Source organism: Schistocerca gregaria, chromosome 2 (genome assembly GCF_023897955.1).
Source record: "Schistocerca gregaria isolate iqSchGreg1 chromosome 2, iqSchGreg1.2, whole genome shotgun sequence".
Lineage (NCBI taxonomy): Eukaryota > Metazoa > Arthropoda > Insecta > Orthoptera > Acrididae > Schistocerca > Schistocerca gregaria.
In genome coordinates this window covers 945412606-945427893 of record NC_064921.1, presented here as the reverse complement: position 1 = coordinate 945427893, position 15288 = coordinate 945412606, and the positions used below count along the sequence as shown (strand labels likewise).

The 15288-nt window shown below is 37.0% G+C and overlaps 1 protein-coding gene across 10 annotated transcripts in view; it reads left to right on the top strand.

The window, feature by feature from the left end:
* Nucleotides 1-15288, top strand: part of LOC126335403 (serpin B6-like) — a 236340-nt gene that overhangs the window by 120998 nt on the left and 100054 nt on the right. For all 10 annotated transcript variants that reach the window (XM_049998659.1, XM_049998654.1, XM_049998661.1 and 7 more), the window contains one exon: nucleotides 1381-1595. In XM_049998659.1, coding sequence (XP_049854616.1) covers nucleotides 1381-1595 — 215 coding nt within the window. The remainder of the gene's footprint in view (nucleotides 1-1380; nucleotides 1596-15288) is intronic.

The window sequence follows — 15288 nt, the reverse complement described above, 5'->3', positions numbered from 1 at the left end:
AAAATTTTGACTGGCTAGACAAGACCTTAATGAGTTGCACAGCTCTTCTGTGAACCTTCTCTATCTTTTTTGTTAATTCAAACTGTAATGGTTTTGGGCTAATGGACAGACACCTAATTAGTTCAGGTGCTCATTTCTAAATCTTAACTACCTTTTTTACTCATCAATCTTGGAAAAGTTTCTAGACTAATTTGCAGGTCACTAAAATCAATCAGGATAGGTCATTGTAAACAAATTCCTTTTCCTACATAAATGAATTACAGTTCTTCATGATTTTTCTGGTAGATCTCTATTTGGCATTGTCCTTACCAATAGACAGATCTTTCTTTTACTTTGAAAGAATATTATGATTGTAAACTGACGTGTTCCTCCTCATAGTGAAAGATCTGTGGAACATGTAAATAACTAGACCGTTAATAATATATTGCCATCCCAGCTTAAAACAACTTATATCACATTCGATTGTAGTCACTGATTACCGTGATTGCTTGGTGGTCATGAAGCGAAACAATATTGAGCCTCTTTGCTTATTTATGTACACTGTGATACAGTTGTTTATGTTGAAAATCATCTACCAACATTTGAGCCAAGGATTGGCTGTCTGCTAGCCTTCCTGCAAGTTACAAGAATTATGTACTGTTGCAATCTATGCAATACTATGTTGTTTCCATACAGTCTCTTCTTGTAGGAACCTCGTTAAATGCTGACTCCTAGAATTTGCTGATGCATCCATTGGCCAAGCAATATTTGTGGTCTATTGGCAGTGAGTAGACAGTTGATATTAAGGTTTTTGTGAGCATTGACTGCAATAAAATTTATACTGGAATATGTGACCACAGATGCTCTTAGCCAACTACATGGCAAATATAATCTGAGGCTGTCATTCTTCAATAAAAATTGATGGTCTTAACTTACTTCCTTGAGCCACATGTGTTACACTTCTGATGGTGTATCTTGATTCTGAATATCATAAAGAGTTCTATTTTATTGGACGTCTTTGATCTAGTAGCATAGTAAATATTCTGTGAGCATATATTTTATTTACTAGGCACCAAAACAAAATGTTTTACATAATTTTATAGAAGTTCTCTCCATTTTAGTGAAGTAATGGTTGGTGGCCCAGTGTAAATATACAAATTAAAAATATCCTCTGACTGGCCATCACCACCAAATATATGTGATACAAGTTTTAAATAAATTCTACCACAGAAATTAATTTCATGTGAAATGAGCAGGTCTTATACTATAAAAATACCATCAGCGCTCTTTTTGTTAATGACAGTGACAATGACTAGAAGAAATTTCTGGTTTGCTGGTGGCATTGTTCAGATTTAATTTTTGATTTAATTTTAGCAGTTTCCTTCCGTCTGTTTCTTTCAGGTACTTTGGATGAATTTACTCGGCTAGTGCTTGTAAATGCTATTTACTTCAAAGGCCTGTGGAATATTCCATTCAAGAAAGAAGTCACATCCCCCATGCCATTCCATGTTACTGCAACAGAGACGAAGACAGTGGATATGATGAAGCTACAGAAAAAATTTATGTATACAGAAGCAGAAAAACTTGAAGCTCAAGTTGTGGAGCTCCCTTACAAGGTATTGCAGATTAATTTACAGAATTGGAAAAAACATTCTCTGTTGTACATTTAAAATAGTATATCATTAGAGACATATAACTTCATACTACAATGGAAGAAAAGAAAACCACAAGGGAAAGGTGACTCCTCACACACAAATCCATAATGCACCAGTGTGTAATGTAGATGATTAATACTAGAAATAGGACCTATGTGACCAGTATGGTTAAGTTTGTTACATGTTATTGGTGTTACTGCATTTTTAAATCAAGAAAATACCTTACACAGGTAAATATCATTGACTACGTATGGTGTTAATGCTGTTGTTGTCGTTGTGATCTCTAGTTGAGAGACTGATCTGATGCGGCTCTCCATTCTAATCTATCGTGTGTGAGCCTGTTTATCTCTGCATAACTACGGCATCCTCCATCCATTCGATCCTGTAGTCAAGCCATTGTCTCCCACCAGCTGTTATTCCCTGGCTGTTACTCCCCAACACCTCTCACCATTATGAAAGTGACATTTCCTCAATGTCTCGGTATGTCCAGTCAACCAACCATTTATTTAGTCAAGTTGTGCCATAAATTTGTTTTCTGTATGATGTGAGTCTGCCACAGAATGAAGTATCAGGCAAAATTTGGTCCCTCATGCAAAAGTTGGTACTTGAAGACTCCACCACAAGTAAAGACAGTCGCTGTAAGACGCAGCAACAAATTGGAGATGTTGGTGTAGACAAGCCCGGTAGTGTTTCCTTTTGCCACCACAGTCAAAAAGTTATTTGTATCTGATTGCAGTGCTACACAGCCGACTCTGTATGTTATCAGTGATAAGCTGCAATCATCACTTTTGTGATAATACAGATCCAGTTGATTGTTACTTGAACAGTTATTCTGAACTTTATATCATTTAAAGAATTGAAGTCTGATGTTGAACTATTCTTCTGTAATGTGTGCTAAATGTTATAAGTGTCAGTGACAGCATCAATTTCATGTCACCTGTGTGTGTGTGTGTGTGTGTGTGTGTGTGTGTGTGTGTGTGTGTACACTACTTGTTTCTAAATTTAAGTATTTACAGTATTCAAGTTTTAATAAATTACTAAAAATGTATGTGCATGTTACATTATCTCCTTGACTTCCTCCTTAACTGGACCTGCAACAATATGCCACAGATTCAGCACCTCTTCATTTGTTATCCAATCTACCCATCTACTCTTCTGCATTCTTTTTTATTTCAAATGCTTGTACGTTTTGTAAAAATTTAGTTCACTGTTACAACACTGTCTAGAAATGTTTCAGTCATCTCTTTATACATCCTGTTTTTTACATTCTTGTTAGTGTAATGTTCATGTGTCAATTTTCACAAATAAGGTATTTCATGATACAGTTGTATAAGTTTTTTATGTGATCATTGGACCACCCTTTTCGTCTTACCTGTAGTGACTAGAATTGCTATCACCTGAAAACCACTCATTCATCTGTGGCAAATTTTGAGTATCACCTGCATGTCTCTTGTTGCCATGTTAAAATCTGCTGCTTTTGTCAAAACATAGTGGAGTTTAAATAATGTCATCTTGCTAAAACCACAGTGCCGTTGCAAACATGATATAATCCTGAAATGGTGAATTATTACATGGGGAATGAGGACAGATCAGGTCAAAAGCTTATGAATAACCACAGTCTTAGTATAACAATATCTGTGTAATTTCTTCGCTTATCTTAATGCAAAACCATAATTCTCATTTCACCAGCTATCTGTTACTCTTAGAAAATTACATCATTCTGTTTCAAAAGTCTACAGTTACTTGCATATCATGGCAGATAAGAAAGTGCCACATGTTTATCATATGACAAAATATTCTCCTCTTTGTGTGCTATAATTTTGCAAAATCTCTTTTCAATGTCTCGAACCATTTATGACATATGAGAGACATTGCGAATAGTTCATTCTCGTGTGTGCGCTAATGGAGGTGAACACGCTACATGCCATACACAAATTCATAGCAATGACTATTTTTCATTGCAACACATTTGAATTTAAAGCAGTGTGATACATGTATGAAAAAAATCGCAATAACTATGACGATTAATGAAATGATAAACACATCAACATGAAGCTGACACATAAAGCTATAACTAATGTAAAAAACATTTTTTCTGCCACCTATTTTCTTAAGGCCTTGTGAGAAAGATTGCAGGATAGCCGACATGAACTGCAGATTATCAAGAATATGCCAGAAATATCCATGGCTTGTCACTAAAATCCACTTATATGTGACCAGCTAATGTAATCAGCAAACCTCAAAGTCCAGAATGAAATTTTCATTCGGCAGTGGAGTGTGTGCTGATATGAAACTTCATGTAGGATTAAAACTGTGTGCTGGACCAAGACTTGAACTCGGGACCTTTGCCTTTCGTGGGGAAGTGCTCTACCAATTGAGCTACCCAAGCACAACTCACGACCCATCCTCATTGCTTTACTTCACCAGCACCTCATCTCCTACCTTTCAAACTTCACAGAAGCTCTCCTGCAAAACTTGCAGAACTAGGACTCCTGGAAGAAAGGATACTGTGCAGACATGGTTTGCCACAGCCTGGCAGATGTTTCCAGAATGAAATTTTCATTCAGCAGCAGAGTGTGTGCTGATATGAAACTTCCTGGCACATTAAAACTCTGTGTAGGACTGAGACTGCCAGGAAGTTTCAGACCTCTCCCTGAACTTTAATTCCCTTTCCAAATGTCTCCTTGCTATTGTTTAGTGCATGCTTAAGATACATACTGAATAACATTGTCTTCTTAAAACTTCCGGGCTGATAGGCCGTGGTCGAAGTATAAAACTCTCTCCTGACGTTTCGTCTCCAACTGCGGGAGACATCCTCGGAGGTAAAGCGGCGAACTGCGAAGAGAACTCGAGGAAGCGCTGATTATATAGGCAGTACAGAGGGTGCCACTGTTGATCACGTGACGTCGGCTATGAGATTGTCTCTGGTAATGCCAACATTCTCGATTGAAAGTAATTGATCGTCATGCTTGTGGTGCAACGCTGACATCCAAATTTTATCCAGTTTAACACCTTCGTCTTTCCTGTTAAAATTATTACAATGTTTATCAATCTCGATAGCCTCTCTATACAAGCGTGCATAATAATCCGAGGTTTTTTGATATATAAGTTATACAGCAATTGGTAAAGCCGTTATAGTGTCTCACTACTGTAAGCCAGGCAATGTTACATTTGGTTAAATGAGAGGTTTAGCAGAATCATGGAAAATCATTTCCAGAAATGTATGGAAATTTTGTAAAGAAAATATTGTATCCTAAACATGTGAAACATTATGGTTTTTTCTGTTGCACTTCAAATCTCTCAACAAATTGTCATGAGTGATCTATGACACTCCTTGAACCAATTTTTCCTTCATCTTTTCTTAATTTTAAAGTAGAGCAATTACTCAGAAGCAGTGTCTTCACCACCCAACATTCTGAACCACATTACCATTGACAATATTATTCAGCAGTAGAGGGAGAACTTCAATACTTTTACACAATATTTTTGTGAAATATTATTGAACATCTAGGGGGCACATCAGTGCTATCATACAATCTTGTTGCATGTAAATTTCTACTTCAAAATGTGCGTCAACTCTTGTGGCTACTGTTGCTCTCATATCGTCATGGAGTAGCTCTAATGTTATTATGAACTTAGTTGAACTGCCAAAAAAGAGCAAGAATTTTCACAGAAGACCATGGTCAACAGAGTCAAATGCTATTTCGTCATGAATAAATCAGCTCCAGGTGTACTTGACAAATTCTTTATTTGGATAACATCATATACATGACTCAGGTTTCAGGATGTAAATCCCAACTTTACACTCTACAAAAAACAAGGAAAACTAAGAGACGTGATGATGTGGAACTTGTCAGTTTAACATAAGTTTTCTTTACACTATATAATCTTCTTCTTCTTCTTTTTTCCCTTTTGCAATTGCTTCTTGTCTCTCAACTGCTAGTTGTTTCAGAAATCCTTTTAATTTGTTTGGCTATATATCAGACTTTTAATGCTATTCAGCAAATGACTAAAGATTTTTGTGCCTGCAATATTTACCCCTTTGTGTGACAAAGTTAGATTTAACTCAGAATAGTGAAGGCTATCCTTTGTTCTAGTATTGTGTCTCTGCAGTTAGCTATTATTTTTATTGGGATGGGTTATTAATAAAAAAGAATCATAAATGAATGTATATATTGCAAAAGTTCTGTGAATATCCTGAGTTTCTGAAATAAATGCAGGGTTATCTAGGATGGGCTACAGCTATTATTCTGATTACTTTTGTGCTATGAATACTTTTTTCTTAGTGATAAATTATCCCAAATTACAAAACCAGTGAATGAAAATAGGCATAGTAGACAAATTTACTGATATGTTTATCACCAAAATTTTGCAATAACATTAATAGCATAATAGCTGAACCTACATGTTTGAGGAGATCATCAATTTGTTTCTTCCAATTCAATTTCTCACCACTGCACACACCCAGGAATTTTGAATATTCTGCTGTAGCAACATACTTCTTTTCAAAGGCTATATTTATGAACAGTGCCAAATGAGATTTGAAAACCTGAGAGCTTAACGGTGGAAGACAGGGTAAGATGCAAGATAGAGAATACTACTAAAACATAATGCACAAGGTAATAAGAGTCAAAAGTTAACTGCATTGTGTGTAACAGAGGTGGGACAGGGTACGGCAAAAAAAAAAATAGTAGTCAAAAAATGAAAGATGTAGAAAACTAAAATAGAGTGAAGAAAGGAGTTGTTACTGTGAATAAATGCTGAGATGGAGGGAATTAATGTAAGTCAATGCCAGGTGGGTGGCGAGAACCAAGGACATGTTGTAGTGCTAGTTCCCACCTGGGGACTTCGAGAAATTGGTATCTAAGAGAAGAATCCAGATGATATGTGTGGTGAAACAGGCACTGAGGTCATAACTGTCATGTTGTACAGCATGCTCCGCAACAGGATGTTGTGTGTTGCCTGTATACACCCTTTGCAGTCATGCCAATGTAAAAGGCCGAACAGTGTTTACGTAACAGCTGGGCAAAATTTTGCCCACCACATCTAGAGTAGCTTTTTGTCACACTCCAAATCTCTGCAATATCCTTTCAGACCCTATGCTCCTTCTACATCCATCCCCCCAACCCTATGGATCCTGCTCCTGTGATCATCCCCAATGCAAGACTTGCCCTATGCACCCTCATACCAACAACTACTCTAGCCCTGTAAGTGGTGAAACATATACTATCAACGGGAGATCCATCTGTGAAATGACACATGTCACATACCAGATGCTACGTAAACACTGTTCAGACTTTTACATCAGCCTGACTACCGCCCAATTATCAGTCAGGGTGAATGGGCATAGGCAGAGGGTGTATAAATGCAACATAGAATATCCTATTGCAGAGCATGCTGTACAACATGAGTCATGACCTTGGTGCCTGTTTCACCACACTTGTCATCTGGATGCTTCTCCCAGACACAAGTCTCTCAGAACTCCTGAGGTAGGAATTAACACTACAACATGTCCTAGGTTCTTGCCACCCACCTGGCCTTAATTTATATAAATTCCTTCTGTCTTGGCATTTATTCACAGTAACTACTCATTTCTTCACTCCATTTTAGTTTCCTACATCTTTCATTTTCTGACTTGGTTATTTTTCGCCATCCTCTCTCCCACCTCTGTTACATACAATGCATTTACATCGAAGCACCAAAGAAACTGGTGTAGGCATGTGTGTTCAAATACAGAGATGTGTAAACAGGCAGAACATGGCACCGCAGTCAGCAATGAGTAAATAAGACAACAAGAGTCTGGCGCAGTTGTTAGATTGGTTACTGCTACTACAATGGCAGGTTATCAAGATATAAGTGAGTTTGAATGTGGTGTTATAATTGGCATATGAGCGATAGGACACAGCATCTCCGAGGTAACGATGAAGTGTGGATTTTCCGATATGTCCATTTCATGAATGTACCGTGAATATCAGGAATCTGGTAAAACATGAAATCTCTGACATCACTGTGGTCGGAAAAAGATCCTGCAAGAATGGGACCAATGATGACTGAAGAGAATCGTTCAACATGACAGAAGTGCAACCCTTCTGCAAATTGGCGCAGATTTCAATGCTGGGCCATCATCAAGTGTCAGCATGCAAACCATTGAATGAAACATCATCAATATGGGCTTTTGGAGCCCAAGGCCCACTCATGTACCCTTGATGACTGCACAACACAAAACCTTACACCTCGCCTGGATCCATCAACACCAACAATAGACTATTGATGAATGGAAACATGTTGCCTGGTTGGGTGTCTCTCTTTACAAATTGAATTGATGTGTACAGGTATGGAGACAACCTCATGAATCCATGGACCCTGCATGTCATTAGGGGACAGTTCAAGCTGATGAGCTGAAGAAGGCTCTGTAATGGTATGGGGCATTCGTAGTTGGAGTGATATGGGACCTCTGATGTACCTAGATTCAACTCTGACAGGTGACATTTATGTAAGCATCCTGTCTGATCAGCTGCATCCATTCAAATCCAGTGTGCATTCCAATGAACTTAGGGAATTCCATCGGGACAATGTGACAACCCACATATCCAGAATTGCTACAGAGTGGCTCCCGGAACACTCTTCTGAGTTTAAACACTTCCACTGGCCACCAAACTCCCCAAACAGGGACATTATTGAGAATATCTGGGATGTCTTGTAACATGCTGTTCAGAAGAGATGTCCACCTCCTCGTACTCTTATGGATTTATGGACAACCCTATAGGATTCATGGTGTCAATTCCCTCCAGCACTAATTCAGACATTAGTCGAGTCCATGCCAAGTTGTTTTGTGGCACTTCCATGCTGACGGGGGCCATACATGATGTTAGGCCGGTATACAAGTTTCTTTGGCTCTTCAGTGTAGCATTTCACTTTTATTAACTCATGCACAATGTTTTAGTGTAATCTCTGTCTTGCATATTACCGTGTCTCACACCTTTAACCTCTCAGGTTTTCAAATCTCATCTGGTGCAGTCCTCAACAATCAGTCTTTCCTTCTCATCCTGTCCGGTAAGTCTCCCCTGATCCGGGGTTCTGGGTGACTTTTCTGAACTGTACCCCTGTCCCTAAACTTCTCCATTCCTTTTCCTTCACTTGGCTTCTTTCCCCTTCAACTCTTATGCCAGAAGAAGAAGAAGCCACTGGCCCCAGAAGCTTATAAAAGTTAAATCCTTTTGTGTGTCTATTACCATGCCATTGCTTGGTGAGTAGATTATTTATCTATCTGCTTATATTATATTTTCATTAAGTTTGATAGAAATATAGTTTTCCTGTGCTCTTGGTTGCCCTGTTTCCCTTTTAACAATATTCCAGATTGTTTTTATTTTATTATCAGAGGTGCTAATCTCAGACATAATGCACATATTTCTGGACTCTTTAATAACCTTTCTTAATGCAGTGCAGTGGCTTTTATAATGTTTGATTGTTTCTGTAACATTAGTACTTCTAGCTATAAGATACATTTCCCTTTTCTGTTTACAAGATATTTTTATCGGTTTAGTAAGCCATGGCTCTTTAGATGGTTTCTTACAATTATGTTTCACTGTTTTATTAGGGAACTGTTCTAATTTACTCATAAAGGTATTATGAAATAAGTTAGATTTCAAATTAGTGTCAGGTTCCCCGCATATCTCATCCCAGTCTAACTGTTGCAAGCTCTCCCTAAAATTTGCAACTGTTAAATTTTTAATTCAATGCACTATTTTGAAGAACTGTTTTGCATTATCGTATGTAGCTATGTCATGTATTGGAACTAGCTGTGCACCTGGATCAGAGAGACCACTCTTAGCAGGAAAAGTTTGTATTTGATTAAATTTGTTTTGGTCTATAAAAACATTATTTATCTGTGCGCTACTTTCCTGACTACCCGAGTAGGAAAATCAATAGCTAATGTCAAATTGAAAGAATCAAGAAATACTTCAGGGTCATGCTTTCTAACAGACACTTTGAGAGAATATACATTGAAATCCCCACAAACAGTAGTGTGCTTCCTTCTTTTTGACAGATAGCACAACATAGAATCCAAGTTTTTCAGAAATAACTGAAAATTTCCCAGTGGTGACCTATACACAGTTATAGTTATAACAGTTATAGGAGTACCATTTTTTAGTTTAAGCCCACAGGCACATGTTTCTGGATGTTGCTCTACACACTACATTTACCTTTTCCATATATGTGACTCAATGATGTTCAGACAGGCATAGTACATCTATTCTTCCCTCAGTTTCAAAGTCTTCTAAACAAACAGGAAGCTCATCTATTTTGCTTTTCGATCTTTTGATATTCTAACATTACTTTTCACTGTACTTTTGTGAGAATCTTGTGATATATTAACATCTCTAGTACATTCTTGTCTGACCTTCACATTAAGCTTAATTTAGTACAGTGTTGATCTTAGCTTAAGAAAGAGGTACTCCCATGAGTTTCAGTGCCCCCTCCCCCCTAAAGATTTTTCTATCACCTCAGCCAATTTACCCTCTCCTTTCCTATTTAGATACAAGCCATGCCTTTTGATGCCCCACCTGGCAATAGCCTCAAGAGGAACCAAATCTTTGCCTGGCAGAGTAGCCGCCTAAAGCAGCTAATCTAACTCCCTATTGACCCTCCTGACAGAGCTGTTCAATTGGGGGGCAATCATATTGCGTGAAAGCAGGAACCATGTCAACATTTGTATGGCTCCTTGCAGATGCTATTTTTACCAGCTCCCACTCAATATTTTCATCCCTATCAATACTGTTTCCTGCTCCACCCACTATCATAACACGATCCTGCTTTGTAAAATTTTTGCACAATGATCCTACACCCTTGATCACTTGGCTAAGACATGCACTGGGACCGGCTGCTGTGGCTGAGCAGTTCTAGTTGCTTCAGTCTGGAACTGCGCGACCTCTACGGTTGCAGGTTCGAATCCTGCCTTGGACATGGATGTGTGTGGTGTCCTTAGGTTAGTTAGGTTTAAGTAGTTCCAAGTTCTAGGGGACAGATGACCTCAGATGTAAAGTCTCAAAGTGCTCAGAGCCATTTGAACCATGCAATGGGCTTGAAAAAGCTTGTAATCAGGTGCCTGTCTCCTAATTTTTCATGCAAGATCTGGCCCGAACTTTTCTGCTACTTTCTATTCTTTTTCTTTTTTTTAACAGTTGGTTTCCTGATGAAAGTCTGTTGAGTATTAACTACTCTTACATCTACCTAAGACTCTTCATTAGTGAACTGAGGTAACAAAGCAAATCTATTGTTTGTGCCAATGATGAAACTGTCAGATACTGTTCTCTTTCTATGACCCGTGTTCCTTGCTGCCATTTCCCACCTGTCTTCATCCGCCTCCACCCTTAACTTCATCAGTTTCTCTGTAGCACTGTCCAGTTCAGCCTTAAGGGCTTTAATCTTCCCTTTGTGTTCAGCTACTTTCCTAACCCTTGAACATACTTTGCTGTACCATGCCACCATATTTCCCCCAACGTAACCATCTGTCACAACAGCTGCATAGCACTCCAGAACTAATTTTCCTTCTGGAGCTCAAACACTTCTTACTCAAGATTGTTTTTTATTATTATTATTATTATTATTATTATTATTATTTATTTTATGGCCTTCTTTGGACCACTCTAGCCAAAAATACAAAGTTCTAAACATGTTGTTACACAGTGATACAATTTGGTTCAACAATAACTTAATTTAATATTAAGGTAATATAATTATTAGAGTTTATTCTTATATGAAAGGTGTTTTGCTCTTCTATCTGCCCAATATTTCTTCATTCTTTCAGATATTTTCTTTCTTTCTTCATCTGAGACCACTCTTCCTGTACTATTTTTATTGATTTTCATTTGCAGTCTGGTTTGCGGGTCTTGCAGTATTCCGGTTTTCTCTGTCTTGTTTTTTAGGTCATCTACTGTAATTTGAAGTTCTTTTATATCTTCCTTAATTTCTGTGATCCATTTAATGTCACTCTTGCTATTCCACAATTTTTGTAATATATATATATATATATATATATATATATATATATATATATATATATATATATATATATATATATATATATTTTTTTTTTTTTTTTTTTTTTTTTTCCACTAATACTGTTTTCTGGAGTTCTCATCAGATGTCCAAAGAATGAGATGAGATGCGTTTCTTCCGGATTGTGCTCATGACTGGTTTGACTGGTTCTATTTTCTTATATACTGTTTCATTTGATGCTATTCTCCAATGTCCATTTATTTTATACTGTTTATTTATACATGTCCTAATTATTCTTCTTTCTATTTTTAGTATTCTGTCAATTTCTGCTGTATTACTTGTTTTGAAGATAGTTTCAGCTGCTTACGTTATTTCTGGTTGTGTAACTGTTTTATAGTGTTTTAATTATGAGGAGGTATTGAATAGAATTGGGGAGAAGAGGAGTTTGTGGCACAACTTGACTAGAAGAAGGGACCGGTTGGTAGGACATGTTCTGAGGCATCAAGGGATCACAAATTTAGCATTGGAGGGCAGCTTGCTTCTCATTTAGATTGTATGTTATTATTTCGCCTAAATATTTAAATTTATCAACAACCTTTTTACAAAATTTGTCTAGTCAATAACAGTAACATTCTATTAACTACAGATCACAAAATCCACTAAAGTTATGTGGAACACTAATATATGTGTATAGTAATGATATAGTACTGTAATGAACTTAAGATAATGTTATAACTCAAAACTTGTATATGCAAAAAATTAGGCCTAAGAATGCATATGTGCAGTATGGACTTTATGTGTTTTGAAAAGAAATAAGAGGTAGAACTTAAAACCTTTAATTCACGAAATAGATATGGAACTACTAAGAATATGTGTAATGAAAACAAGCTAAATTCTTCACTTATTACTTATGAAAATGTCTTAAATTTGTATGAAAAACTATGTCTAAAGTACATGAAAACTGGACCTTGGAAGTTTTTTCTCAACGCCCCTCTCCCACCCCCTTTTTTCCAAAAAATATGTTGCAACAAGTGAAACCTTCAATAGATAAGATGAAATACATTCTAATTAACTTCATTGTTGTATAATATTAACTTCAATGACAGTTATTAAAGAATTAACTGCTTATCTTCACAAGCTCAATATTGAAATGTGTACAGCCTGCACCAGGGCTGCCAACCTTTTACTCTATTATTTTAATTTCTTAAGCCCAAGCCGCATGTCTGGTTGTTTACAGTTGGTTTATAGGTAATATTAGGCTGGCAATGTGTGCTTTTTTTGGTGATACATTTATGTTTTTTGGTTTGGCCCCATTTACTCGATGTGGTACTTGTTGACTCAAAGGACCTTTTCATGTGTTGCCCACATGGGCCCTCACATCTCACTTAATAAATTTGTAGGATTCTTAACATGACTGATAAAACACTCTGTCACAATCAATGTGTAACATAATGTTTACATTTGTATGGGCCCTTTTAATGCTAATTAGCTTCATAAGGAATGCCTCTTAGTTCTCCTCCTGCCTTTTTAGTGCCTTCTCATGAAAAATTTTTGCAACAGCTGAGGATGACCCACAAAAAGTATGTTATGAGAGGCAAATCCCTTCACCAGGTGTGTAAAGGTTTTGTAAAGGACTTGGCCGCCACAGAAGTTTTCCTGTAGTTATTATGCAGTAAATGTAACATCTAATGTTCATTTGCTGTGTCTGAGTCACATTAATGTAGAATTTCTATAATTAACAGGGACAAAAACTCTAAGTGTCCAAGCTATGATCTTCTCAGTAGCAGAAAAAAATCATATTCCTATTTTTCCTTATTTGTTTCTGCAGTCTATATCTTAATGAGATTAAGTACTTAACACACACAAAATTCGAATTAGAACCATTTCATGCCCTTTTTTAAGTGCATGTCTGCTGCTCAGCACCACCTCTCTTTGGTCACTAGTAATCCACTGTCTTATGAATGCTATATTAAATTTAAATAATTTAGGAGTAAATGTAACAACTTACTGAGTACTAAATGTATTGAGTTATAAACAAGCATATAAACAAGACAGAATTCACTAGTTTTCAGACTCGTTTTCAGTATTATTTATGTGTCTCTTGATGACTCAATGTCTCTACTATTTGGTGAGTAGTTACCTTTACTCTGAAACTATTTACATCTGCCAGAACTTTGCATCATGATATTCATATTAAATTTACTCATCCAACTGTATAGCTGAGTTGACATCATGTCTGATGTCAATATGGATGACCAGAGTTTGAACATCCATACTGTCAATGATCTTTAATTGATGGAAGAACTGAAACAGCAACCTTTAAAGAATAAGCAATATTGCCAGTTGAAAGTCAACATAATAGAACAGAGTGCTTAACACTTTCCCCAACAGTATTACCATTCAGGATGCCCTAGGCAGAGGATAAACCAGTGGTTTTCCAGTCTCAGGCAATTCCTGGTCTTGCTTGTGGAGTTAGTTACATTAAATTTATGTTTTTAATAATCAGCTAGCAATCTCTGCACCAGCTATATGTATTTGTAAGCCTTCTCCCAGTGAGTTGTTTGAGATTACATCTCTCATTAAAAAATAATAATGAATACGTTGCGAGAACATTCTCAGAAAGTGACTTACACTATGTATTTCATTAATGTTAAATCTATAATGCTTTCGCTTGACACACAATGGAAGTGATAGGTATATATTCCCCCCCCCCCCCCCCCCCCCTCCCCATGAACCATGGACCTTGCCGTTGGAGGGGAGGCTTGCGTGCCTCAGCGATACAGATGGCCGTACTGTAGGTGCAACCACAACGGAGGGTTATCTGTTGAGAGGCCACGCAAATGTGTGGTCCCTGAAGAGGGACAGCAGCCTTTTCAGTAGTTGCAGGGGCAACAGTCGGGATGATTGACTGATGTGGCCTTGTAACAATAACCAAAACAGCCTTGATTAGATTAGATTAATACTTGTTCCATAGATCATGAATACGACACTTCGTAATGATGTGGAACGTGTCAGGTTAATAAAAGATGTCTGTACAAGAAATTACATTACACAAAATATTGCATGACACTAATGATTAAGGTTTTTTTTTTTTTTTTTTTTTTTTTTTTTTTTTTTTTTTTTTTTTTACTTAGTTTATTTCTATAAATTCAGCCAATGAGTAGAAGGAGTTGTCATCTAGAAATTCTTTTAATTTATTTTTAAATGTTAGTTGGCTATCTGTCAGGCTTTTGATGCTGTTTGGTAGGTGCCCAAAGACTTTTGTGGCAGCATAATTTACCCCTTTCTGTGCCAAAGTCAGATTTAACCCTGCATAGTGAAGATCATCCTTTCTCCTGGTGTTATAGGTATGCACACTGCTATTACTTTTGAATTGGGTTGGATTATTATCAACAAATTTCATAAGGCAATATATATACTGTGAGGTTACTGTGAGGATCCCTAGATCCTTAAATAGATGTCTGCAGGATGACCGTGGGTGGGCTCCAGCAATTATTCTGATTACACGTTTTTGTGCAATGAATACTTTTCTACTCAACGATGAATTACCCCAGAATATGATGCCATACGAAAGCAGTGAATGAAAGTAGTCATAGTAAGCTAATTTACTGAGATTCTTATCACCAAAATTTGCAATAACCCTAATAGCATATGT